The 25,224-nt window shown below is 38.8% G+C and overlaps 1 protein-coding gene across 7 annotated transcripts in view; it reads right to left on the bottom strand.

Annotated features, from left to right (window-relative positions):
- Positions 1 to 2,926: 2,926 nt before the first annotated feature.
- The window catches only part of MITF (melanocyte inducing transcription factor), a 188,206-nt gene continuing 165,908 nt past the window's right edge, over positions 2,927 to 25,224 (bottom strand). For 4 of the 7 annotated variants that reach the window (XM_034440585.2, XM_034440584.2, XM_034440586.2 and 1 more), the window contains 6 exons: positions 17,673 to 17,790; positions 15,242 to 15,400; positions 13,889 to 13,945; positions 12,719 to 12,794; positions 10,252 to 10,399; positions 2,927 to 7,556 (listed from right to left, as the gene is read on the bottom strand). In XM_034440585.2, the coding sequence (XP_034296476.1) occupies positions 7,149 to 7,556; positions 10,252 to 10,399; positions 12,719 to 12,794; positions 13,889 to 13,945; positions 15,242 to 15,400; positions 17,673 to 17,790 (966 nt within the window). In that variant the 3' untranslated portion in view covers positions 2,927 to 7,148. The remainder of the gene's footprint in view (positions 7,557 to 10,251; positions 10,400 to 12,718; positions 12,795 to 13,888; positions 13,946 to 15,241; positions 15,401 to 17,672; positions 17,791 to 25,224) is intronic. The other 3 variants (XM_087887955.1, XM_034440588.2, XM_034440590.2) reach the window with 1 other exon arrangement.

Genomic DNA, 25,224 nt, shown 5'->3' on the forward strand with positions numbered 1-25,224 from the left:
TAAATTGCTGGATTGTTTAATAGTGAAATCCATTTATTTCCTCTAGTTGTTCTCTCACATCTTCTAAGATGCTTTTGTTTTCAAAGTCAGTAAAAGATAGAAATGATCTTCTATGTAATTTAGCTGTAGCCCTGTCTAGATCAGACTGAATATCTGAAATCGTCCCATATACCCGTTTTTCCAGTTTCTTCTGCTAATAGTCTCCTTTCCAAAGTGACTCTTTTGAGGTGTCTTCTTTCTCAATAGTATGTACCCACATCCTTTATACTTTCAAGACTGATTTTCTTGCTTTTGCCAACTTTAACCATATTCCATTAACTGTTTATTTATTTATTTATTTATTTGATTTGATTTGATTTCTATACCGCCCTACTCCCGAAGGACTCAGGGCGGTGCACAGCCAAACAATAAAATACATACATACAAAATTTAAAAGTGGAATTAAAATCAAATTAAATAGTTTTGGCCCAAACAAATTAAAACCCCAATCAATTTAAAACCAATTTTAAAATTTGAATATATAAAATACTAAAAAATATTAAAAATTTAAAAATCTTTTATAAAAGAGGGAGAAAATTAGGCCAGGCCCGCCTGGTGAAATAAAAAGGTCTTTAAGGCGCGGCGGAAGGTGCGCAGATCCGGGATCCTCCGTATCTCCGGGGGGAGCTCGTTCCAGATAGTAGGTGCCCCCACAGAGAAGGCTCTCCCCCTGGGGGCCGCCAGTTGGCATTGTTTGGCCGACGGCACCCGGAGGAGCCCCTCTCTGTGGGAGCGTACCGGCCGGTGGGAGGCTATTGGTGGTAGTAGGCGGTCCCGCAAGTACCCAGGTCCTGAGCCATGGAGCGCTCTAAAGGTGGTAACCAGAACCTTGAAGCGCACCCGGAAGACCACCGGGAGCCAGTGCAGCTCGCGCAGGAGGGGTGTTACATGGGAATGCCATGTTGCTCCCATTACCACTGCGCGGCCGCACTCTGCACCAGTTGGAGCCTCCGGGTGCTCCTCAAGGGGAGCCCCATGTAGAGAGCGTTACAATAGTCCAGGTGGGAGGTGACGAGGACATGAGTGACTGTGTGTAATGAGTCCTGATCCAGAAAGGGACGCAACTGGCGGATCAGGCGAATCTGATGAAAAATCCTCCCGGTCACGGCCATCAAGTGCTCTTCTAAAGACAGCCGTGAATCCAGGAGGATGCCCAAGTTGCAAGCCCTCTCCGTGGGGGCCAGCGATTCGCCCCCAATAGTCAGCGATGGCGTCAACTGACTATATCGGGATGTCGGAAACCACAGCCACTCGGTCTTGGATGGGTTGAGCCTGAGCCTGTTTCTCCCCATCCAGATCCGCACGGCCTCCAGGCACCGGGACATCACTTCAAGGGCATTGTTGGGGTGGTCTGGGGTGGAGATGTACAGCTGGGTGTCATCAGCGTACTGGTGGTACTTCACCCCAAAACCACGGATGATCTCGCCCAGTGGCTTCACATAAATGTTGAACAGGAGGGGCGAGAGGACCGACCCTTGTGGCACCCCGCATATGAGGGGCCTCGGGGTCAACCTCTGCCCCCGTCAACACAGACTGCGACTGGTCAGAGAGAAAGGAGGAGAACCACTGCAACACAGTGCCTCCCACCCCTAACTCTTCCAACCGGTGCAGCATGATACCATGGTCGATGGTATCAAAAGCTGCTGAGAGATCTAACAGGACCAGGACAGAGGAGCAACTCCTGTCCCGAGCCCGCCAGAGATCATCTACCAACGCGACCAGTGCCGCGACCAATGCTGTTACCCACTCTTCCCTCATTTTAGTAGAGGGAACAATGGCTTAGTGATGAAAGATGCTGAGATTGTCAGCTGGAAAGCTGACAGCCCATGTTCAAGACCCGAGCGCTGCGTGACAGGGTGAGCTCCCGTTACTTGCTCCAGGTCCCGCCCACCTAGCAGTTTGAAAGCATGCAAATGCAAGTCAATAAATAGTCACCACTTTGGTGGGAAGGTAACAGTGTTCCATGTGCCTAGGCATATAGTCATGCTGATCACATGACCATGGAAAGGGTCTTTGGATAATGCTGGCTCCCTTAGCTAAGAAATGTAAATGAGCATCATCCCCTAGAGTCAGACACAACCGGACAGGGGAAACCTTTATCTTTTAATTATCTGTTTAATTCATCTGTTGCTCACCCTTCTCTTATTTTAGGCTCCTTTTGGCTTCAAGCTTTGTGATAGACTTTAAACAACACTTTCAACAAGAAATATTTTGGTTCAAGAAGTGTTCTTACTCCAAGAATGTTTACTTCCAATGACCAGTGAAACAACTAAAGATTCTGGTACAGCTTATTATCAGGCAGTTTGGGATATTAGTCACTTGGGTATTCCGAGTTTAGGTTTGTTTAAATGGTAACTGAATTTTAAGATGTATAACAGCTCTGCCAGTTATTTAGCTGTTCCTGTTAAATCAATGAGTATTTCTGAAGGCTAAGAATTATGCAAAGCAGAAAAAAAAGTGAATATGGCTTCAATCAGGAAGATACTAGTTTTTTTAAAAAAAATATTAGAGTGTAGAGATTGATATCATGTCTGCTTTCAACTGATTGCCACCATTTATACAGGCAGCCTGCTTTTTAACATTAATGTTAAAGTTATTTGTAAAGAGTTTATTAGTTTATTGCTTATTGTTTATTCCAGCACCTATGCTGCTGGAAAAAAATGATATTCTCCCTATCTGCAAATTATGCAAAATCAATACATTGTACTGTCATGTCGAGCCCACTAGAAGGAAGGAAGGAAGGAAGGAAAGGAGGGAGGGTTCATATGAAGCGAAGTTCTACAATCCAAAGTATTCTTTGTTATTCATATTCACAAGTTAACACCAAAAGTCATTATTTGGTTTAAAACAGATCATTCAAACGCACTCTACATGAATTATGAAATCATTACATTAAAAAAAACCACTTTAATTCATCTATTAGGAACAGTTCAAATTATTTAATTGGCTTACATTAACTTGACCCATAATTTACAGTGCGATGGATCATACACAACTTACTGCTGCGGCCAACAGCAGATGAAAAGATTAACAGTATGGTACTAAACATCCAGAACTAGAGGCAGTAATTCATATCACTTTTTTCAAGATACAAAGGCCTTTTCTACCATCAATTTTTTTTCCCACCAGTGCATTTTGTGTCCAACCATGTGATAAGTGCATTATTTTGTGCTTTGTTGTTTGTTTGTTTCTTTTCTCCTAAAGGCTTTGTAGGCAAAAGAGTTAGTATTGCTTTTTATAACTGTTTAAAAGTAGTAAGGAAGCTGCTCATGGCACTAAGAAGTCTTTGTGATTTTGGCAAAAATGAAATTGAACTCCATGTCCAAACAGCCACTTCAGGATTCTCTTCTATTTTTCTCATCTGGGTTCATGCAATCCTTGTACTTTGAGATTCAGTAGAGTTTAATGCTCTACCATGTATCTGATGGCCCTGACATCTCTTTTTTAAAAATGCAACACACACTGAAAGCCTAATCAGATTGTGGACTTGGGTTCTAGATGATGATGATGGACACCCCCCCCTCCAATCCTCTGGAGCCATATGTTACAATTGCAAAGTTTCGCACCAGTCTCCAAGATTTGATTTTTATGAACTACAAGTGGACAATATGAAAACTCCAAAGTAGGCACATTAAAGGGGAAACCCATAGAAAAATAGTGAATGGCTAGTGAGAAAAAGGCAAATATGTCGTGTTGCAGACTGTGAAATGAGAAAAAGCTCTGTATTCTACACAACATACAGCAGGAATCGTGGAATGCAAAAATTTCAACTAAGGGGATCTAAAATGATAAGATTGTATTTCCACTAAGGTGTGAGATGCTCTAAATTCAATGACAGGGCACAGTTACATTTTATTTAGGTCTAAGGGTGTTTCTTGATTCAAAACACTACAAAACAGAATCCAGCAGAATGAATGGGTTTTTTTTTTTTTTTTTTAAAGCAGCCTTGTTTCACCATGGAGGCTATGCATATATTACGTTGCAGCCACAGAACTTGACACCAGAGCAGAATTTCTGTTATTAAAAATCTTAGGTTCGGTTTTCTCCCTCCAGAAGAAATAAGGACATTTCTAGTCCTTAGGTGTGCAAAAGCAGATTTGAAAGCCCGTAACAGTAATGCCTGATTAAAAAAAAACAAAACCCACAGAATTCAGAGAGTAGATTACAAACTCCATCCCTCTTATCCCGGCCCCCACCTTAATCCCCACTCTTGTGTGCACTGAAAACAGCCTTAGACCTTCGCTGGATATGCATGATGGACATTCCAACAATTACATTAAATGAAATGGGTTGTGCAAAAAGAAGCAAATATGTATGTTTAATATGCATAATCTACACTGTTGCATTGAAGTTAAAAGGAGAGAAAATGTTGTATCAAGAAAGCCGACTCCTGCAAAACATGCACAGATCCAGCTCTTTATTCACTTAAAAAAAAAAGAAAAAGGAAAAAATACCTTATAATACAAGCCACTGGCATTGCTTAGGATCAAGCTATGGCCTGCTTGGTTAGGCTTTGAACAGCATTCTCTCCCAAAGTCAGATATACTTTAAAAAAATAATTATAAAAACAAAAATATCAAGAGTCCGGTCCACAACAAAATGCTAACTACAGTTAGATAGTACATGGCAGTTTCATGCAACCTACTGCCTCCAAATATTGTCCAGGAATATCTGTGGTGGGCATCAGTTTGGAGAAAGTAGATCTATGGCAACAACAGTCTGTTTATCGGCTACTGAACTTGAGGTTTCTGCTGTGCATGGGAAATACTCGTTTCCAGATTATATTGTTTTGCAAACATTTTAACTTGCAAAAAATACTGAGCTGATTAAAGTTTCTTAGCAATAAAAGCATTCAAATTTCTACGCCTATCTTATGGATACAAACATTCTTAAATATTATCAGCATTCAGGTAGTCAGCTTGGAGCAAACTGAGTCATTGATGAGCTGGGGAAAAAACCCGTTGAGGTTAAAAGAAAAGGTCTTTACTTCAAGTCATCTTCTCTGCCTCTATGAGATCGGCAAAGCTGAAAACAGGTCCAGGCCCCACTTCCACTGTGCAACTCGACTTAAGAGAGCAGCACAATTGGGCCTGAGTGGTTTCAAGAAGGTTTCATAAAGCAAAAAGTGCATGGCAGCTCATGATTGTGGAGCCTTATTTTACCACGACTTGATCAGCCTTTCTCACTAGCATTCTGAAGGCTTATCTCTGACCAGTAGACCAGACTTCCTGAATATGTAAGCAAAGCATGGGAGTAAAAAAACTTTAGGAAACACAGACTGTGGGAGGATCAGAAACTCTTTTGTTTCATGACCTAAGCCCAACAACTACCCCCCTTTGATTCCTTCCCTTCTCCCCTCAATTTTTCCTACATCACACTTCAGTCATAGTTCATAAGGATTACAGCTAAATTTAAGGCACTTCATTCTCCAGGAGATAGGATTCCATGCTATGGTGGAAACTTATCTCTTGCTCAACTGATTAGATTATACAACCTCTGTATAAAATAATTAGGCAAGGTTAGGGTTAGGGTACAGGCGCCACTACTGTTATTGCATAGGCCTACACCAGAGTAGATAATGCACAGAACATGCTCTTACAACAACACTGTTGCATGGTTAAATCTAACATTGTTGGGCTCAAGACACAGTCACCTGAAGATACAGTAATTTTTTTCCAACACGATTGCTGAAAAGTGTAATACGGTATGAAAGAACATAGCAACCTTATTTTCAACAATATTACTCTCACTGAAAAAAAAAGGAGCATGTTGGGATTTCCCCCACCACAGAGTTTTTGTTTTATACTGAGCTCTGTTTTGTTAACTAGATTAAATCTACGTTATTATTTAAACTGTCTGTGTCAAAACATTCCTTTCAAAGAATACTGTAATATACAAAATAGCAACAAATCCACTCGTGAAAAGACAGGTACCTGCATCAAAGCTTATACTGAAATGTGCATTAAAAAAATGTAAAACAATCCATTCAGTGGGGTTTGTGTGTGCCTTCCAGTCAGTTTTTGATTCCTGACAACTGCCTGGAATTTTCTTGGCAAGATTTTGGAAGTGATTTGCCCTTGTCTGTTTCCTAGGGCTGAGAGAGAGTAACTGGCCCAAGGTCAACCATTTAGGCTTTGTGCCTAAGGCAGGATTAGAACTCATGGTCTCCCAGTTTCTAGTCTGGTGTTTTAACTACTACACTAAACTGGCTTTCTTTTAGTGGAATTTAATTGTCAAAAACTTGATGTAATGGCGAGAGGCATTTTCTTCTAAAAAAAATGTATTCAGAATGAAATGTTGAATCAAAAAATTGAAAATTTCATTTAGATCAGATATTTGTACCACATATTTTTCTTTAAAAAAAGAGGAAATAATTGTTTATGCCCCACTGAGAGAAAAATACTAAGTTTGCAATATGAAGTCTTGCACAGTATTTTTTTAAAATAATTTCCTCATGATTATTTAAAAGTAATGCTTTTCGAAAAGATAAAGACATAATTTTGAATGGATAATAATAATATCAACTTAAATATCACTGAATCTTTAGATATCTCTCCTTTGCATTAAATCTAGCTTGAACTGTACTTAAAATTAGTTAGTTTCTGTACAGGTAACCTGCTGATACATGTATAGTATCTATCACCATGGGAAAGATTATATGAATTAATAGATACTGTATGCTTTTTTTTTTTTTAAAAGGAGGCACTATTAAGTCAACAGAAAAATAGTTTATACAAAGCTAATTTTCTTTTTGGTTTCTATACATTCTTCTTCATTTCACTTCCAAGTCACTTTACTTAGTTATACTGAAGTTTCCTCTTTAGTGGATCTTGCTCATCTGTAGACGTCTATTGCTTCTGAGTAGAGATGAAATCATGTGGAGTTCCTTGATGAACCTAGTTCACAGTACAGTACTATACTTTGGAAGCACTGTAGTTATAAAACAATATACAAGTCTTTTCAAACATTAAAAAAGTCATATATACGCTGAGCTATCCGTAGACTTATATATTCAAATATTAGGGGGGGGGCAGGGGGAGAAAAGTTACTTTAATCTACTGATCAGGAAAAACGAAGAAGTTTGTGAGAGGCCTGTCTATGGATATCCACTAACAAGCATAGTCAGTGTCTTCCATGCTTACACTGCTCCGCCGGCTACTTGTTTTTGAAGCCCCAGGAGAGACCGACGATAGGAGTGGATCAGTTACTCCAACGGGAGACAGAGTATCATCCATCAACATATCTTCCAGTTTAGATCCCATTTTGGGAGGGATGGTGTAGGTGCTTGTGGCCGATTCCGTCACATTTGCCAGGCCGCCGTTGAAAGTGATGGTGCCGTCGGTAAGGTCAAGAGTAGTTGTGGAAGAAAGCTCAGGATGGTGCTGCTGTAGGATTTCCTGGCTGCAGTTGTCAAGCACGGGCTCTTGCTTGATCAGCCGGTTTACCATTTCTGGAGAGCAAAGGCCCGTTGTTGGCATGATGGAAAGTCCGTGAGCTCGAGCCTGCATCTCGAGTTCCTGTTATGAAGAGGCATGAAAAACAAGAAGTGCATTGGGAAGGTTTAAAAAGAGCGGCAACTTTAGAATTCAACTATTTTTTTTTCTTAAAAGCAGGGAAGCCTTCTATTCCAAACCCTCTTACAACTAATTATATTGGTCATCCAATATGGGTTTCTTTCTAAATGTAGGCTATGGGAAAAGGCCAGTGGTCAAAATGGAAAATACAGTAGAGCACACAGGGAAGAAAAGAAGATAATTATTGCGCTGACATTAAGAAAATACTATATACGCAAGAAGGGAAGCAGCTTTTGGTGTCTGTTTGAGAATAAGCAGAAGATCGGTATATCTTCCATGCAATTTCCTCTCTTTGCTCAGTCTCAAAATGGAGCCAGCATGTTCACTGTGCTCTCTATAATGCTTCTGCGTGATTAAAAAATTGCTCTTAATATTGTTCCTAGCAAGTGGGGTACAGCAATGAGCCCCAACCTTTCCGGCTCATGGACCGGCAACAGTGGCGGGGGTGGTGGGGGGCGGGGAAGAAGATGGTTTTGTTTGTGAAACCTAATCCTGCACATGCGCCAATGGAGCGTTGTGTGCTTGCTTGCTGCTTGCACAGCTCGGTTCCCAATGGGCTAGGCTTGGGACCCCTAAGATAAAGGAAAGTGTCCATGGTACTCTAAAGCATGGGTGTCCAACCTTTGGGCTTGCCTGGGCCACATGGAGTGGAGAGGAATTGTCTTGGGCCACATATATATAATATAGTATATAGCATAACTATCTATCTATCTATCTATCTATCTATCTATCTATCTATCTATCTATCTATCAATACAGTTAATGTATATAAATATAGCTAAAAGTCACATAATAATGTGAAAAGTTTACAATTTTGTGGGACCACTTTATTAGCTGTCCAGAACTGCATGCAGATGTGGGCCATGGGTTGGACATGCCTGCTCTAACCCATGATATATGTTTTCAGTGGCCTAAAAGGAAAGGCCAAATAGTAAAGATACCTTATTGTTACACGAAATCAGCCTGTTAAACTAATTGTTCCCATGATCATGGCTTGTTGTTAAAAAGAGGTGTGATTATTCAGATTTTCTAAGAATGGATAGAAAAGAGAAAGGGGAACACTTAAACTGGAATAACTAAAATGTTAATAGAAAAATAGATTTGCCCTCGTGTGGTAAAGAAAAAAGTTCTTGATAACCAAATTCATTCCTAGTTATTATAGTTAAGCAAATAACCCTCTATTATTATAAAATGCTTTCTTCCTTTTCCCTAATAAATAAATTACATCCGTTTTGTAATTTTGAAATAAACTATTTTGCTGACACATTTTCCAACAACATTCTTATAAAAATCTAGAATTTTATATCAAATTCAAGCCTTAGAATTTGATTGAGGGGGAAGGTAGGTGGGATTTCTATTCCTTTTAGGGCACTGAAAAGCAACATCTCATCTAATTTGTAGATAAAGGGTCACTAAAACATCCAAGCATACTAGGATTTTGCCTCAAGTCCCTTATTAAGTAACATTTAAAGTATCTGTTGCCACAAGTATGACTAATAAGCCTAGAACAGGGGTGTGAAACTGGCGGCCCGCAGGCCAGATGCATCACAGGCAGGCTACACCCACCCCGGCTCCGCAAAGGCAAATAATGTCATGTCACGTTGCGATACGTCACATGACGTGATCGAGTTTGACACCCATGGCCTAGAACATAAAGAATATATAGGTAGTCAACTTATAACCATTCCTTAAGCACAAAGTTGCAATACCATACAAAAAAAGTGGCTTATGACCGATTCTCACATCAAGTTCATTTGATCAAAGTATTGAGAAGGCAGCAATGTCTCAGGATCACATGATTTCCATCTGCGACATTCCCAGCCAGTTTCCAACAAGCAAAGTCAAATGGGGAATCCCAGATTCACTTAATGACTACATGATTCATTTAACAGCTGCACCGATTTGCTTATCAAACATGGCAAAAGAATTAAAACCAGGTGCGACTCACTTAACAATTGTCTTACTTTACTTTACTTACTTTACTTTATTTGATTTATATACTGCCCTACTCCCGAAGGACTCAGGGCGGTGAACAGCCAAACAGTAAAAATACATAGATACAAAGCAACAGACATTTTGGTCATAAGTCAAGTACAACCTGTATCTATAACCATGAGGGAATGGAACCATGCTTCTGGCATGGCCCTACTTTCATATGCATCATTAGTTCTATGGCCAAGTATCAATTAAGCACCTTGAATTTTGCAGGGTGAAGACTAGTTTTATGTGCTTAGGCACAGGTGCACCTGGGAATTATAGTTTTATGGATCAGGTGAAATTGGAATCTGTGATAAAATGAAAACTCCTATGTTTCATTTACTGCATGTGCACACAAAAGCGATGGCAGAATGTTCAACCCTACCTATGTCTGTGTGCACAAAGGTTTATGAACTTTTGCAGAGTTACAAATAGAATTATCCAAAAACACCTTTCATGTACTTATGATCATTGCTTCCAAATTGATTAATATTCTAGAACCATCCTGGAAACAAACCCTAATTATATTAAATGCTAGCAATTATAGCATTAATTTTCATGTAGGTTTTTAACCTTTTTTATTCTGTCCTCGCTTCAAAAGAGGCCTTGATAGAGAAGGGTAATATACATCAAATTAATATACATCAAATTAAAAGCAAACCTGTATTCTGAGCAAAAGATGTCTATTAGCGTGTTCCAGTTTCTTTTGTCTGTTCTCCAGCTCTTTCGTCCTTTGCTGTTCTCTTTGCAATTTACGGATGTAGTCCACAGAGGCTTTTAAAATAGTTCCCTTGTTCCAACGCATGTCTCTGTAAAAATAATCCAGATCATTATGTCTATAAAGAAACACTAATCACAGCAGGTAGAAGCATCTAGCTAACCTTGGCTGGCCTCAGAAGCAAAACAGGGTCAGTTAGATTGTCTATGGAGATTCTTAACGTTCCAGGTCATGGTTGTCCCAAAGATGCTTTTCCAAAAGGTAACTGGATTTTCTTGGTTGTTTTTTTTTTTCTTCTTGAAAACCTTTTGCTTCTGAAGAACTGGAAAAAAAAATCTTTGTTGACAAGTGAGAAGTTTTCAAAGAAAAAAACGAAGTCCAGTTGCCTTTTGAAGAAGCACCTTTCGGTCAGCTAGACTGGGAGGTCAAAAAGCTACCAGGCTCCTGGTAACAGCATCGATTAGAAGTGGCTCATACCCCAAGCAAATCTCACAGTTCAGATGAGTTAAATTTATTCAGCAAGAGGTTCAAGGAAGAACACAATAATTCCAGCAAGTATCTACTTTGAAAGCAGGAACTGTATTTAGGTAAATTAGGACAGGAGGCCTCTTATTCTTTTTATTGCATTTTTTTCAATGTAAAGGGAAGGAGATTACACCTGTTGATCGTTTTGGTGATGGATAGATGGCTTCTTAACCATCCGAGAACCATTTCTCACAAACACATCCCAAATGAGGGCAATGGCAACCCATTCCCATACTGGTGCCAAGAAAACCATATGGTGGTCAACAATTAAATATATCTTGAGGGCTTTTTAGTTTAAGGAAGAACTGTGCTGGTAAGGAGGCACACAACCCATACAATTGTTATGCAAAAACTACGTTCTCCAAAAATGTGACTGAGTAAGCCAGAAAACAAAAATGGTTACAACAAAATAAATATTAAATTTAGTACAGGAGGGAGTGGAATTGTTCTTTCACTAATAATTGGTAGGACACACTTCTGGTTACACATGGAATGCATCACTGTGCCTTGAAGCAGAGAGGTGTGCTTGTGGTATAGATGCCACACTTGGTCATGATGCTGCAGCTGCTCTGCCAATTATAGGCAGGGTCTAATCCTGGGGTGTCAAACTGGATTTCTTTGAGGGCTGGATCAGAATTATAGTTCTACTCCGTGGGCCGGCAAGTGGGGAAGTTGGGACAGAGGCCTCCTGCAGCACCCTGCCGGTCAAAACGCCCCCCCACCCAGCCTCTTTTTCGGCCTCCATGGCCTCCTGCAGCACTCTCCTGGCCAAAAACATTTTGGCTGGCAGAGGCACCATGGGCCAGTCCTTTGAGATTTCCAGGCCTGCCCCACAGGCCAGATTTAAGCACCCCGCAGGCCAGGGGTAGGTTCTATTTTTTTTTACTACCGGTTCTGTGGGCGTGGCTTATTTTATGGGTGTGGCTTAGATGTCATGTGACTTGGTGGGCGTGGCTAGCTGGTAAGTCATTTCTGGAAGGTCCTCGCACTTACGACCAAGTCCTCGCACTTACGACCCGACTCATTGTTTGCTTTTAACACTGATCAGCTGTAGGACGGCCCTTTGAAGCCCCGCGGCAAGAGTTTAAACAGTTTTTTTCCCTCTAGTCATCAGCTGGGACTCAGGAGGCAGCAATAGATTGGGGGTGGGACCAAATAAAAGGTAAGAATAATGTGGGTGGGGGGGGAGGGGGGGAGAACTGGTTCGGTGACGTCATATCGTCACCGCTACTGGCTCGGCCGAACCGGACCGAACCGGGAGGAACCCACCACTGCCGCAGGCTAGATGCAGCCCACGGACCTTGAGTTTGACACCCCTGGTCTAATCGGACAGCCTTACAAGCCAATATTATAAATGCTTCGAAGCTATATTGAATGATATATTACAGAGGGGGAAAGTTACCTCAAACTTGGAAAGAAGCTAATATTATGTTATGACCAAAGGAAGTTGAGATGTTACAGAGGTAAAGAACTACAGACCAATCTCACTATTAAATAATGATTACAAACTTTTTGCTGCAGTTTTGACAGAAAGATTAAGGAAGGTTTTACGGGTACCTATTCATGAAGATCAATCTGGCTTTCTGCCAAAAAGACAGTTAAGGGACACTGTGAGGACTGTGTTGAACATTATTGAATATTTACAATATCATAATGAGAAACAGGCAGTTTTAATATAGGCAGGATCTAATGAATACTTCATGGAAATGCTTCAGAGGTATATTTTTCCCAGAAGTGAAGCAGCCTTGCCCCCTCCTCCTCTTCCTCCTCCTCCTCCATTGTTACATGTACAGTCTAAAATGAGGTATTTCTGCTAAATAGAACAACTATCCAATCATTTCTTGAAAGCAATGTACTTTCTTGGAGTGATTTATTATATACTTACGGGTCATTTGACTTTGGTATCAGAGTACCAAGTTCTTTTATGCGATCATTAATATTGAATCGTCGTCTTCTTTCAACTTTTAAGAAAGCAGTATAAAATCAGGAATCAGTGATGGAAGAGAACATTTGAAAAAATAACAAACCACCTTTATTATTACCTGATCCCTAAATTCAATTAAAGAAAAATACTCTACAATAGATTTATCAACACAGCACAAATTGGGCAGACTAAAATCTCTAAGCCACATCCACAGACTCCAAAAATCAAATTAGAACCACTTTAATTTTGCTTTAATTTTTTTTTTCATTTAGAAATTGTCACCTCAGAAATGATTTTGGCATAAATATACAGCAAATGCCTTTAGAGAATAAATAAACCAAGAGTGCTTGAAATTTTAAAAAATTATATGACCTTTTAAAATAATTTAAATCTATATAGCTAGATTTCTGTTATATTAAGCATGGAGAAGCCAACAATATTAAAGAAGTCTGCTTAAAAATTCAAATTAAGTATAATATCCAGATGGCTTTACAATGAATATATTTATTATTTGCATCTAGCTATATAGATTTAACAAAGCTCTACTCCCAGCTAACACATAAACTCTTTTAATTTATATCATTCATAATCAATTCTTAATTTTGGGAGCACAGGAAGGCTTTGGTACAGTGGAATGGTAAAGATATGATTGGATTAATATGCTAGATTAAAATGACTTCAAGTCATTTACTATTTGTATTAAGGATGAAAAACAATCAGGGATTTTATTATCTTATTTGATGTTTTCAAATAAGCTTTTTGTTTCCAGCCAAAAATTATTTGGAAATGTAAAGGAATAAAATATGCAGTAACTTTGTAAGAATACAGTATTTTTATATTATAGAAGCTAAACAAATGCTGAAGAAAATTATTAAATTCCTTATAAAATAGGCTCAGTGTCAAGGTATCAAATTAATGTTTTTAAAACCAAGTAACAAAATAACAAATAAATATCTAATTATATGTACAGGAAGCTCAATTGGACATTTAGAAATATTTAAGTAATTATATTTTCCTCCCATTATTATGAGAATGGGTTAAGTAAATTCTTAAAATCACAAAGACTGCGGGCTACTGATTTTTGTCTATTGTTTATTGACTGTTGAAAAGAACACAAAATAAGCAACTTACTTAAATTGTGATTGTCTTTCTTTTGTCTTTCTTTGGCCAAAGCTCTTGCCTCTGATTCTGCGGGAAATACACATGATATGCTTGTTAATGAAGTAGTCAGAATTGGTATAATATTAAAAGGCAACACTTGCAAAATAAACTTTGATATTTCTCTGCTGCATTCTACTTCATATATACTCTGACTGACGTACCTATATACCACTTATACTGCACCATAGCAAAACCTTCTGGTATATTTCCATGATCTAATATCATGGATATTCAATCTGACTTATTAGAGATATAGGTTCAAGTTTAAAACTGAAAGCCTATAGCTGAAGATAATGAATGTCCAGCATGATATTGTCTTTGTTCTTTCTTTACATATGGCTAGCTGTCATTAAAGGACCAATTTTAACGTTCAGGGATAGAATTTCTGAATGCAAAAGCAGGATTCAAACCCTCGGTCCATGCGGTGAAAAATAAACTAAACAAATCACAGCTTGTAGAAAAGTAGCAAAGACTTCAAAGACTGCTTTTCTCTCCAATGGTCTGCTAGTTCAGCAACTACACTTGGTCAACTGGTGCTTTATGCTAGTATAATGTTGTTGGTAACTGGTTTTCATCAATAAATGTGATTTGTGAAATCCCCTATTTTATGATGATTCCAAATGTTATCTTTCCCATTTCAGGAAGCCACGCTTGCAGAGTTAAATACAGAGGTGGAGATGCAGAGATAAATACAGAGGTGGAGCTTGTTAAATTGTCACAGAAAATCAGAGCTGCCATTGCTAGTATCTTTAGAGTAGCGAGAAAGAACATGTAAATTGATTGGGGCCCCTTTCTTACATGGATCTGGCATGCTGAAGTGTACTAATCACTGGAATCTAGTGTAGCTGTAATGCTGCCACTTTAAAGGTTAGAAATGATGAATCAAAATAGAACTGGAAGGGACCTTGGAGGTCTTCTAGTCCAACTCCCTGCTCAAGCAGGAGACCCTATACAATTTCAGACAGGTAGCTGTCCAGTCTCTTCTTAAAGACCTCCAGTGATGAAGCACCTACAACTTCTGAAGGCAAGCTGTTCCACTGGTTAACTGTTGTCACTGTAAGGAAGTTTCTCCTTAATTCCAGGTTGCTTCTCTCCTTGATTAGTTTCCATCCATTGTTTCAGGTGCTTTGGAAAATAAGTTGACTCCATCTTCTTTGTGGCAGCCCCTCAGATACTGGAATATTGCTACCAAGTCACCCCTAGTCCTTCTTTTCTCTAGACTAGCCATACCCAATTCCTGCAACCGTTCTTTATATGTTTTAATATATCCTTCATGCATAGTAACATATTAAAGTAACATTTTCAGTTGAGGCAGCAGCTAACCTGAGGATAACGGGCTGCATTCAGTTAAGCCTCCATCTGCCAGAATATTTTCCATCAGTAGAACAGGAAAGGAAGAGATTCCTCCTTTTTCGTGTACCCCTGTGTACCCTGCACCCTCAAAATCTTCTCCAGAAGGTTGGGGAACGAGACGGCCAAGTCCTGTTGCACAAGTATAAAAGTCATTTTGTGCAACGTTGGATTTTATCCATTAAAATATTAGGTTTGCTCCAAGGAAGCGGCATACTGTAATAATGCTAACACTCCCCCACCCCCTAACTACTAATAAAAAAAGCTACACATATGTTTTATTAACCATTGGATGAAGATCAAACATGCAGTGAAATTTCTGTATTGGCTATTCCTAGATTATTTCCAAATATGGGTAATAAAGACCTCTTTATTATAAAGGCATAATAATGAACAAATGCTGCATCTTCCTTAATGAAGCTGCATCAGACACAACGATGCCTTATCCTTGCTGGGTGTTTCCCCCCCCCCTCTTGTCCCTTCCTTAAGAAAAGAAAGGCAAACACTATACGTTAACAAAAATATTTTCTGCACTCATGACTTGCCCATCGATTCAAGGATGCTGTTGTAGGACCATACAACGTGACTGGTACAAGGAACTTTCTCAGAGAACTTGACATTTCACATTTGAACACAGCATCGATTATTTTCAGGCTACCCTACGTCAACCATAGTGTATATACGACAAATGACCCTTAAGCAAATGAATAGTGAAAAAGACACTCGGTCATCAAGCAAAACTTCATTTTCCTTGTTGCTCTACACTTTCTATTTTGCCCATCACTCGTTCTGTTCCATATAAAGTTGTTTTACACCAGGGGTGTTAAACTCAAGGCCTGCGGGCCAGATCTTGCCCACAGGGCGTTTAAATCTGGCTGGCGGGGCTGGCCTGGAAATAGCGAAGGACAGGCCCACAGTGCCTCTGGCAGCCAAAACGGGGCTTTTTTGGTTGGCAGGGTGTTGCAGGAGGCCATGTAGGCCAAACATGGCGTGCGGGGGGCCTCATGCGGCCCCCTGCATCCCGTTTTGGCTGGAGGGTGTTGCAAGAGGTATCTGTCCCGTCTCTTCCTCCTCCCCACCCTCCCCGGCATAGAGAACTACAATGCTGATCCGGCCCTCGAATAAATCCAGTTTAACACCCCTGTTTTATACCAAATTAGGCTGTTTGTCTACCAAGCTCACTTCGGCCTACACCGCATAATCCTTGTACCTCAGCTATCACAGAGAAATTAACCTTCCTGGCCACTGAAGTTTTACTTCTTTTAGTTTTTAGGCTCAAATAGGAATAGCAATTGCGTGTTTCACAAGACTGCAATTCTCACTGGTAATCTCAGGTCATCCTGATATCCCTTGCCTTCTCTCCCAGCTGGCCTGCTTTTTTCCCTGCCAAGTGCAGAGAGGAACTATGGAGGCTTGCAAGAGAGGACCTGTTCTGTTGACAGCATCAACAGAAAACACTGCCCTTGCTCTTCTGAGAGGGCAAAGAGTTTGCTGCCTTGTTTAGGAAGCTCAGCAAGAGTCTATAAGGATCTGGCAAAGATCCCGGCTTCAATCTTAGTTGGTGGCAGGTAGAGGGTATATTCTATGGAAGGTCTCAAAGCATATTATTGGTCAGAGTGGAGACTCCAAGATTAATTGCAGCTCCTTTAAAGATGTGAGACCTAAGAATCCTTCTGAACTGGATGTTCTTGAGTAGCGTATTGTTCTGAATTATTTGTGGATTCTGGGAATCTTGTCTTAAATAAGAATAGAAACAGCTGCCGAAAACAAAAGAGATCCAGGAGATTCATTTGGGGAGCTGGAAAGTAACTATTTAAAGACTGAAGATTAGGCCCTGTTTGAGAAAGGCTGCTTGCCTGATGAATTTTAACCCTTCTCTGTTTTGTTTTGTTTTAAATTTCCTTCCCCATCTAGTTTGCTCTTTCCTTCTCCACATTTCTCCCCCTTTCTTTACACTTACTTCCCAGGACAGATGCCCCTTGCCTTTCCTTAGTCTTCCTTATTCCCATTTCTTTGAGTTTCTGATGGAAGAAGGCAGGGAAATCTCTGTCTGTGTCTATATTGGAAAGTCAATTAATTTTATAAATGGAAAACTTTATAGGCAATTAATTTTAACAAATAATTATTAATTCAATTTTTAGCATCCTGGCTTTATAGTCTGGCTCTATATTGCATTCAAATGAAATTGGCAATTCTAAATTGATCGTGGTGAAGCTGGTCTCTGCAGAAAATTTTTGCCTGTGTTTATCTCCCCATGTCACTCCCAGCCCCTGATCATCTTTCTTTCAATAAATATAGTAGAAAGTGTTTAATACAACAGGATGTTTAGATTTCTAGCGTTAAATTGAATTTATTCCTTAGGTGGCTTGTTTATTATAGTTGTAAAAATAGAGTTCATATTTACCGGTGAGTTCCCTTTTTATATTAGGAAGGTTAGCAGGACAGGAATTGCTGATGTTAAGTCCTGGAGGAGGCAAACCTTGATTCCCATACAGGTCCACTATATTGCCAGAGACAGGTAACTGGAAAAGATGAGAGATGAGATGTTAGCTCCCTGAAAAAATCCTTGATAGTTTTAAAGCTGAAGTTTGGAGCAAAGACTACCAACATTTCTGTATTGTTGCCTATCAATATAGCTCCACCAGAAATGAACCATCCACCATTATATCTTGATGTCTGAGATGTACTTCAGAGAATGCAACCAATATATGGGATTTGGAAGCCTGGCACTCAGACAAATTAGCCATCAACAGGTACACAGGCATAAACATCTACACGCCATTTAAAACAGATGATCAAAAAGGAAACAGAACACCTGCTCACCAGCAATCAACACCCATATGAGCAGAGATTTACACCAAGATTAATATTAGACCAACAATCAAAAGGCAAACAATACACTATGAATGAAGCTCAAAACAAGCTAATAGGAAACAACAGCCCAATCAACAAACCACCACCAAGACAACTCTCACCAACCTTGACAGGGTAAGCCACTAGAACTGTGATCGCAAACCTATGGCACATGTGCCACAGGTGGCATGCAGAGTCCTCTCTGCAGGCACAGAAACTGTCACTCCAGCTCAGCTCCACCGCACATATGTGCACGCCTCTCGCTCAGTAGTGGGTTTCAATTCCCGGTACTACCGGTTCGCTATCAGTGCGCACAAAGGTTCTGCGCATGTGCAGAGCGTTTTTGATGACGTCTGGGCGGGTGGGCAGAGCTTCCCACTGCCACCGCTTCGTCCAAACAGGGACAAACTGGTAGCAACCCACTACTACTCTTACCGGTCTGCTTGTTTTCGGGTGTCTGCTGTGAATGTGGGGGCGGGGCACATGCAGGAGATGCGCATGCATGCCCGGAGGGTGAGGTGCACGCACAGGGGGTCATGCATGCATGTGGGGTGGGTGGGATGCACACGTGGGGGTCGCGTGCCCGGGGGGCAGGGCATGTGGGGGGGTCATGCATGCATTGCTTTATGTGAGTGTGCGTGCGCACTTTCGGCACTCGGTGCCGAAAAAGTTAGCCATCACTGCACTAGAATATAAAATGTAAGCAAAACAACCAAACACTGATAATGTTACCTAGTTTGGTAATCAAACATCAGCAAGAAAACAACTAAGCTCAAAGAGCACAACAGACCCCACATTATATGATTGAGTTGTTCAGGGTGTAATCCTATAGTTGTCTAATTAATTCACTGTTTTCCAATAGTGTTTGTTTCAAAATACCAATTTAAACCTCTTAACAGCCTCAGTCTAGGGAATCCTAAAGCTTAATTTATTCTACAGGAATATTTACCTAGGTATTAATATGACTTCAGAAGACCTATTTTATAATCACTCATTCTCCTTAATATGGCACACAATTACTTCAAGGTCACTAAAACTTTGGAATTTGTTGGGATGGTTCTTTTGTTTTATAGTGTTTAGCTTTTAGAAATAAAAACAAAACATATTACTTTTAGAAAATTCTCAGAACTAATTCATTTTAAAAGTCTGGGTTGCTAATCAGTGTTGCTTTGAATATGCATATTATTTTATCAAAATTTAAGAGTATTAAACAAATAAATGGAACGTTAAAAAATTTCCCATGGTTATTTGCAATTCTAAAAGAAATAAATGGAATTTAGTCTTTGCTGAATATAGTTAAGAACATTTAGTAAAAGGTACCACAAATAGCTTTTAAGATAGCATTGTATAGTTTGTTGTGAAAATCTGAATGTTCTACTTAAAAGATAAACCGCAAGAATGAACAGACCAGTTCTGAAGATATGTGCGCTCTTATTGAGTCAAAGCAGATGAAACATGTATCATGTGTGACCTTTACATAAAGGTCCATTGCAATAATTTATAGCATAAATAAAAATGAGATTTTCTGTTACTATTGTATCTCAATAGCAAATGAGCACAGCTATCACTGTTACAGACTGGGCCTTCTCTTTGCTATTGAACAATGGCATCCTTATTAACTTTGTAGAACTATTCATGGGCTCCAAAGAGACATCTTCTTTTATTGGGATTTTGCTTATCTTCTACTTTAGGGGCCTGGCATCTGATTAGACCACGAATTCTAAAGATATCCACAGTATTACCAAAGCAGGATTACCATATTTCAATACGATATCTATCAACATAATTCCTGGATTTGAGCTATGGATTTCAAATAGGTACTACAATTATGTCTTACTAATTTTTATATGTAGGGCAATCTTCTAAATTAACAGACAACCTGTAGGATACATTCAGTGGTGGGATTCAAGTAATTTAACAACCGGTTCTCTGCCCTAATGATTTCTTCCAACAACCAGTTTGCCAAACTGCTCAGAAAGTTAACAACCGGTTCTCCCGAAGTGGTCCGAACTGGCTGAATCCCACCACTGGATACATTCTGGTGTAGACTTCAGTAAGAAACTTCAAGAAATGTCAAGAAACTATACTGTAGCTGATAAGAAGATGCTGTCCTCCAAAAGTCACGATATGACTTTTTGGGACTGTCCAGGGGTGGGCTGCTGGGGGTTCTAGCTCTAGCTAAAATTCTTTGCAGTTCGGAGAACCACCAAATCCCACTCCTGGCTGGCCCCTCCCACCCCACTAGCCCCTCCCAGGAGTCCCCACCTGGCCCATTCTAGATGTAGGTAAATGCAGGACACACACGGAGGCTCAGGGAGGGTGAAAAACGGACCTACTGGAAGTTTGCAAAGACTGGAAACAGGCCCGTTTCCAGCCTCCAGAGGGTCTCCAGAGCCTGGGGAGGCCATTTTTGTCCTCCCGGAGGCTAGAGGAAAGCCTCCGGAGCCTGGGGAGGACAAAAACGCCCCCCCCCCATGGTGCAGAAGGCCTACTAGGCCACACCTACCATGGCCACGCTCACCCAGCAACCGAGCAGAGAACCCCATGCTAAAAATTTTGAAGCCCACCCCTGGGAATGTCCCTTGTTTTGCAAGTACATTTGCTATGCTCCATTCCTCTGAATTCAAATCGGTAACCAACCCGATTTGGATTTATCCATTAACAGAGGAGTTAAATCATAGATTTTGATCAGAGGTTTTTTGATGAAGACAGAAACTTACTCTTTTAGCTCAGGTAAACCAATGTACACACACATACACATAATGATGTGCAATGATTCAACTAGATGATTTGATTGGAAGAAAATGGAATTGAAACTTTGGCAATGAATCTTCAAGTAAATTGAGACATCAAGCTGAACCAGTTTCTTTCATATCCCAAGAGATTCAAAAGCACTTGGAGATAAAGTAGCTTTGCAAGGTTTCAAGCATTGCTTGAAAATTTTCCTTCTAAATATGGACAAAGGAGCACAATCACCTTTCTGATATGGACATGAATAATCAGCTGGTGACTTCTGCAAAGCTTGCCTTACTGACCATGTGGAGGAGTGGAGTACTCTATTGTTTTGGTCTCAGTGGGGAAGACTGTTTGTAGAGAGAAAGACATTCAGACTTATTGTGGTAGCCTTTTGTTGTTGTTGTCTTACTTTGTACTGAGCATGTCTTTTTCAGTGTATGAGTAAATTCTGAGATAATGTGCTTGCTGATGGACCAATGCTGCATAATGCAAATTATTTATATCATATTGAATTACAGTCAGAGTATTCTTCAGAGAATATTAAAAATTGGTCACAAATACCATCTACTCTGTCATTCTTCCAAAAAGGCTAATGTTGCCCATCAGCTTTGTCAAGTCTCCCAGCTCAAAAATCCAGTGCGAGATGAAGGTTGACATTTTGATTTTTTAAAAACTAAGAGTTGACTTTTTAAAAGGTTTTTGAAAGATGGAATCAGATTCTTTCTGATATGAATTCAACACAATTTCATTGTCACAGACTATGAAAGAGACTGGTCTAAATTTTCATCATTTAGGTGAATGTGAAATAATATTTAATAATAATATAATACTATGAAATAATAATATAGAGAGACTCCTGAAGCTACCCAGCTCCTTTTCTGCAGGGTTAGGGCATACTGGCTATTTTCATACCATTTGTCAAAATATGAAGGTAAGGAAATGTAGATGCTTTTTTTTTTTTTTAATTTGATTTATATGCCGCCCTTCTCCGGAGACTCAGGGCGGCTTACAATGCGTTAAGCAATAGCCTTCATACTTTTGTATATTTATACAAAGTCAGCTTATTGCCCCCATAATCTGGGTCCTCATTTTACCTACCTTAGAAAGGATGGAAGGCTGAGTCAACCTTGAGCCTGGTGAGATTTGAACTTGCAGTAATTGCAGGCAGCAGATGTAAGTGGATGTTAATTAGTCTGCTGAGCCACCAGAGCTTCCCTGTTAACTGCTTATTCTATTTTCCCCAAAACAAATCATGTTGATTTTTAATCTCAAATTTCCAATTTGAATCAAATCAAGTCTCAAGATCCATCTTGGCTTCTATATTGCTAAAAACATTTCTCCATATAGATTTATCATTATTTATCAAATTATTATCTTACTTATGAAGGTAATGTCTTTATATATTCTAGAGCACAATGAATAAAAATCTAAATAGCCATCTGGAAAAAGGTAAAATTACAATTTTAGACAGTCCAATAATGATCTTTGACATAACAGAAGCAATTAATAGGGCTAAGATAGGTTAAACGCCAGGACCTGATAGTTTATTGAGTGGATTCTATAAAACTTTTGAAGAGCAATTACTTCTTCTGATGAAAGACTTAATGAACTCTATTCTACAAAGAAACTGTGCCTACATGTCTTTGATGCCTAAGGAGGGACTGGATTCTATGAAGAATTACAGACCAATTTTTCTTCTTAATAATGATTATAAATTGTTTACATCCATTTTAGTTGAAAAACTTAAAAAAGTTTTATGAGATTATATACATGAAGACCATGTGAGTGGTTTTCTACTCAGAGACAATTAAAAGACAATGTGAGAGTAATCTTGGATATAATTGAACATTTACAACAATGTAGTGACAAAGAGTTTCACTAATCTTAGATGCAAGAAAAGCTTTTGATAATTTGAGTTGAGACTTTATGTTTAAAGTAGTCAAAAGATGGATTTTGGACTGGGCTTTCTACAGGGATTGAAGTCCATTTACAGTATACACACCAGAAAGCACAGATTATGGTGGATGGATATTTGATAAAACCATGTGAAATCCAGAAAGGAACAAGATAGGGGAGTCCCTTATCCCCTTTATTATTTATCCTGGTGCTGCAACTGTTAGACAAAATAACAGAGTAAAAGGATTACAAATTAAAGCACATAAATATAAAGTTCATGCTTTCGCTGATGACTTAGTTTTGATTTTGCAAGACACACAAGAGAATATTGAGTATATTATGAGGATGATTAAAATATTTCGAGAAAATGATGGGTTTAAAAATAAATAAATAAAACATGACAATACTAAGACTATGAATGTGGAAAAGAAGAGGAAATTGGAACTTAAAGTTGTGAAAAGGTAAAATATTTAGGGGTGACTCTCACTAATGAAAATTCTAAATTATATAAAAATAATCATGTTAAAATATGGAAGGAGATAAAGTTGGACTTACACAGATGGAAAAACTAGATTTAATCAGAAGAATTCTATTAATTAAGATGAATGTACTGCCCAGAATGTTATTTCTTTTCCACACTATATGGATATTGATTAAAGATTCTTCTTTTAAACAGTGACAGAAAGATATATCCAAATTTATTTGGCAAAATAAAAAAAGCAAGAATTAAATATAAGCTCCTACAGGATGCTAAAGAATGAGGAGGTCTGGATCTCCAAATGAGGGTTTGCTGGATCTCATATTATATTATGATGCCTGTTGTTTGGTACGGTTAAAAGACTGGATAATTTTGAAGAACCCAAACTTTGTTAGACCTTGAAGGTTCTGATTTGAGATTTGGGTGGGATGCTTATTTGTGGTATCCTAAAGTTAACCCTGGTTTTAAGAATTGTGTTATTAGATGAACGATTGGGTGTGTATGGTGGAAATATAAGTATAAAAGTATGGTGGAAATATAAGTATAAAAGAAGATTAACTAACGAAGTGCCACTTTGATTATCACCCCATAAAACACTACACAGAAAAGCGATGCTATTGGATTCTAAATGGATGGCATATTGAGATCTACTGATATTTGAGCAAGAGGGATTTCAGATAAAAACAAGAGAGCAATTAATGAATAGTGAAGTGAAGGATTTGTTTGTGATTGGTTTAATTATTATAGAATTTTAAAAATTTAAACTTGATAAAAAAAAATTTGGTATTTGCAGGAGTTAAATCTGAACAGGATACGATTTTATCTTGTGGAGATGACCAACTGATTGCCAAAGTTTATAAAATGTTACTTAAGATGAATCTGGAAGATGAACTTGTTAAAAATTGTATGGTAAAATGGGTGGGGAAAAAATGGTTACGATATGGTGCTAGACCAATAGGAGAATGTATGGACCAATGGTTAAAAATTCATTTTGAACTACAGTCTGGAGGAAAACATTTAAGATGATGTACTGTTGGTATTTGACTTCAGATAGACTGGCGAAAATGTATAGAGGAATTTCGAACAAGTGTTGGAAATGCAACCAAAATCCAGGTACATTCTAAAATATATGATCGACTTGTTAGTATGCTAAATCATATTGAATAAATATAATATTAACAATACAGAAAATACTTAAAATACAAACATTAATGAAACCTGGATCTTTTCTTCTAGGTATTACGAATAAATCAACTGGGGAAAAAGGTTTGGTATGTTTACATGGTGACTGCTGTGACGATTGATTATGTTAAGGATTGGAAGGAAAAGGGGATGCCGCTGGCGAAGAATGGATTTTAGAACTGACTGAATTAGCAGAGATAGCAAAATTAACTGCTTTGATTAGAGAAAATGGATTAGATAAGTCTGTAAGAGACTGAAATCCATTTGTGGATTTCCTATGTGACAGATGGTTGACAGAGGGATTTGAGGATTAGTTTTAACATACACACAAACACACACACACGCACAAATATGTGCATGTATGTGTATGCTCTGTATATATATACTTATATATACACATATATATATGTGTATGAAAAAACAGATGTTGGGTCGATTTGATTATTAGATAAATAGATTTCCACATGAGGGATGGTTGTTCATATAATATAGAATTTTTGCTAAAAATAGATGGAAAAATTTATAACTATTATAGACCCATTATGTAAGAGGAGGGGAATATATTAGATTTTTGATGTACCTTTCGATATTCAGCTGGGGTGGATTTTTTCTTATGTTTAATATTCAATGTATTTATTATGGGGGGGTTGTACACATAGATTTTTGTTGTTGTTAGTGTTAATCGGTTTTTCTTCTTTCTTTTCTTTGTTTTACATTTTATCTTTGGTGATAAAAGAATAAATAAACATGTTTTAATGAAAAAAAAAGGAACTAAGAGTGAGAACTAAAAGACACAACACAAAACCAAATA

Source organism: Pantherophis guttatus, chromosome 2, assembly GCF_059756535.1.
Source record: "Pantherophis guttatus breed Tessera chromosome 2, ASM5975653v1, whole genome shotgun sequence".
NCBI classification, from domain to species: Eukaryota; Metazoa; Chordata; class Lepidosauria; order Squamata; family Colubridae; genus Pantherophis; species Pantherophis guttatus.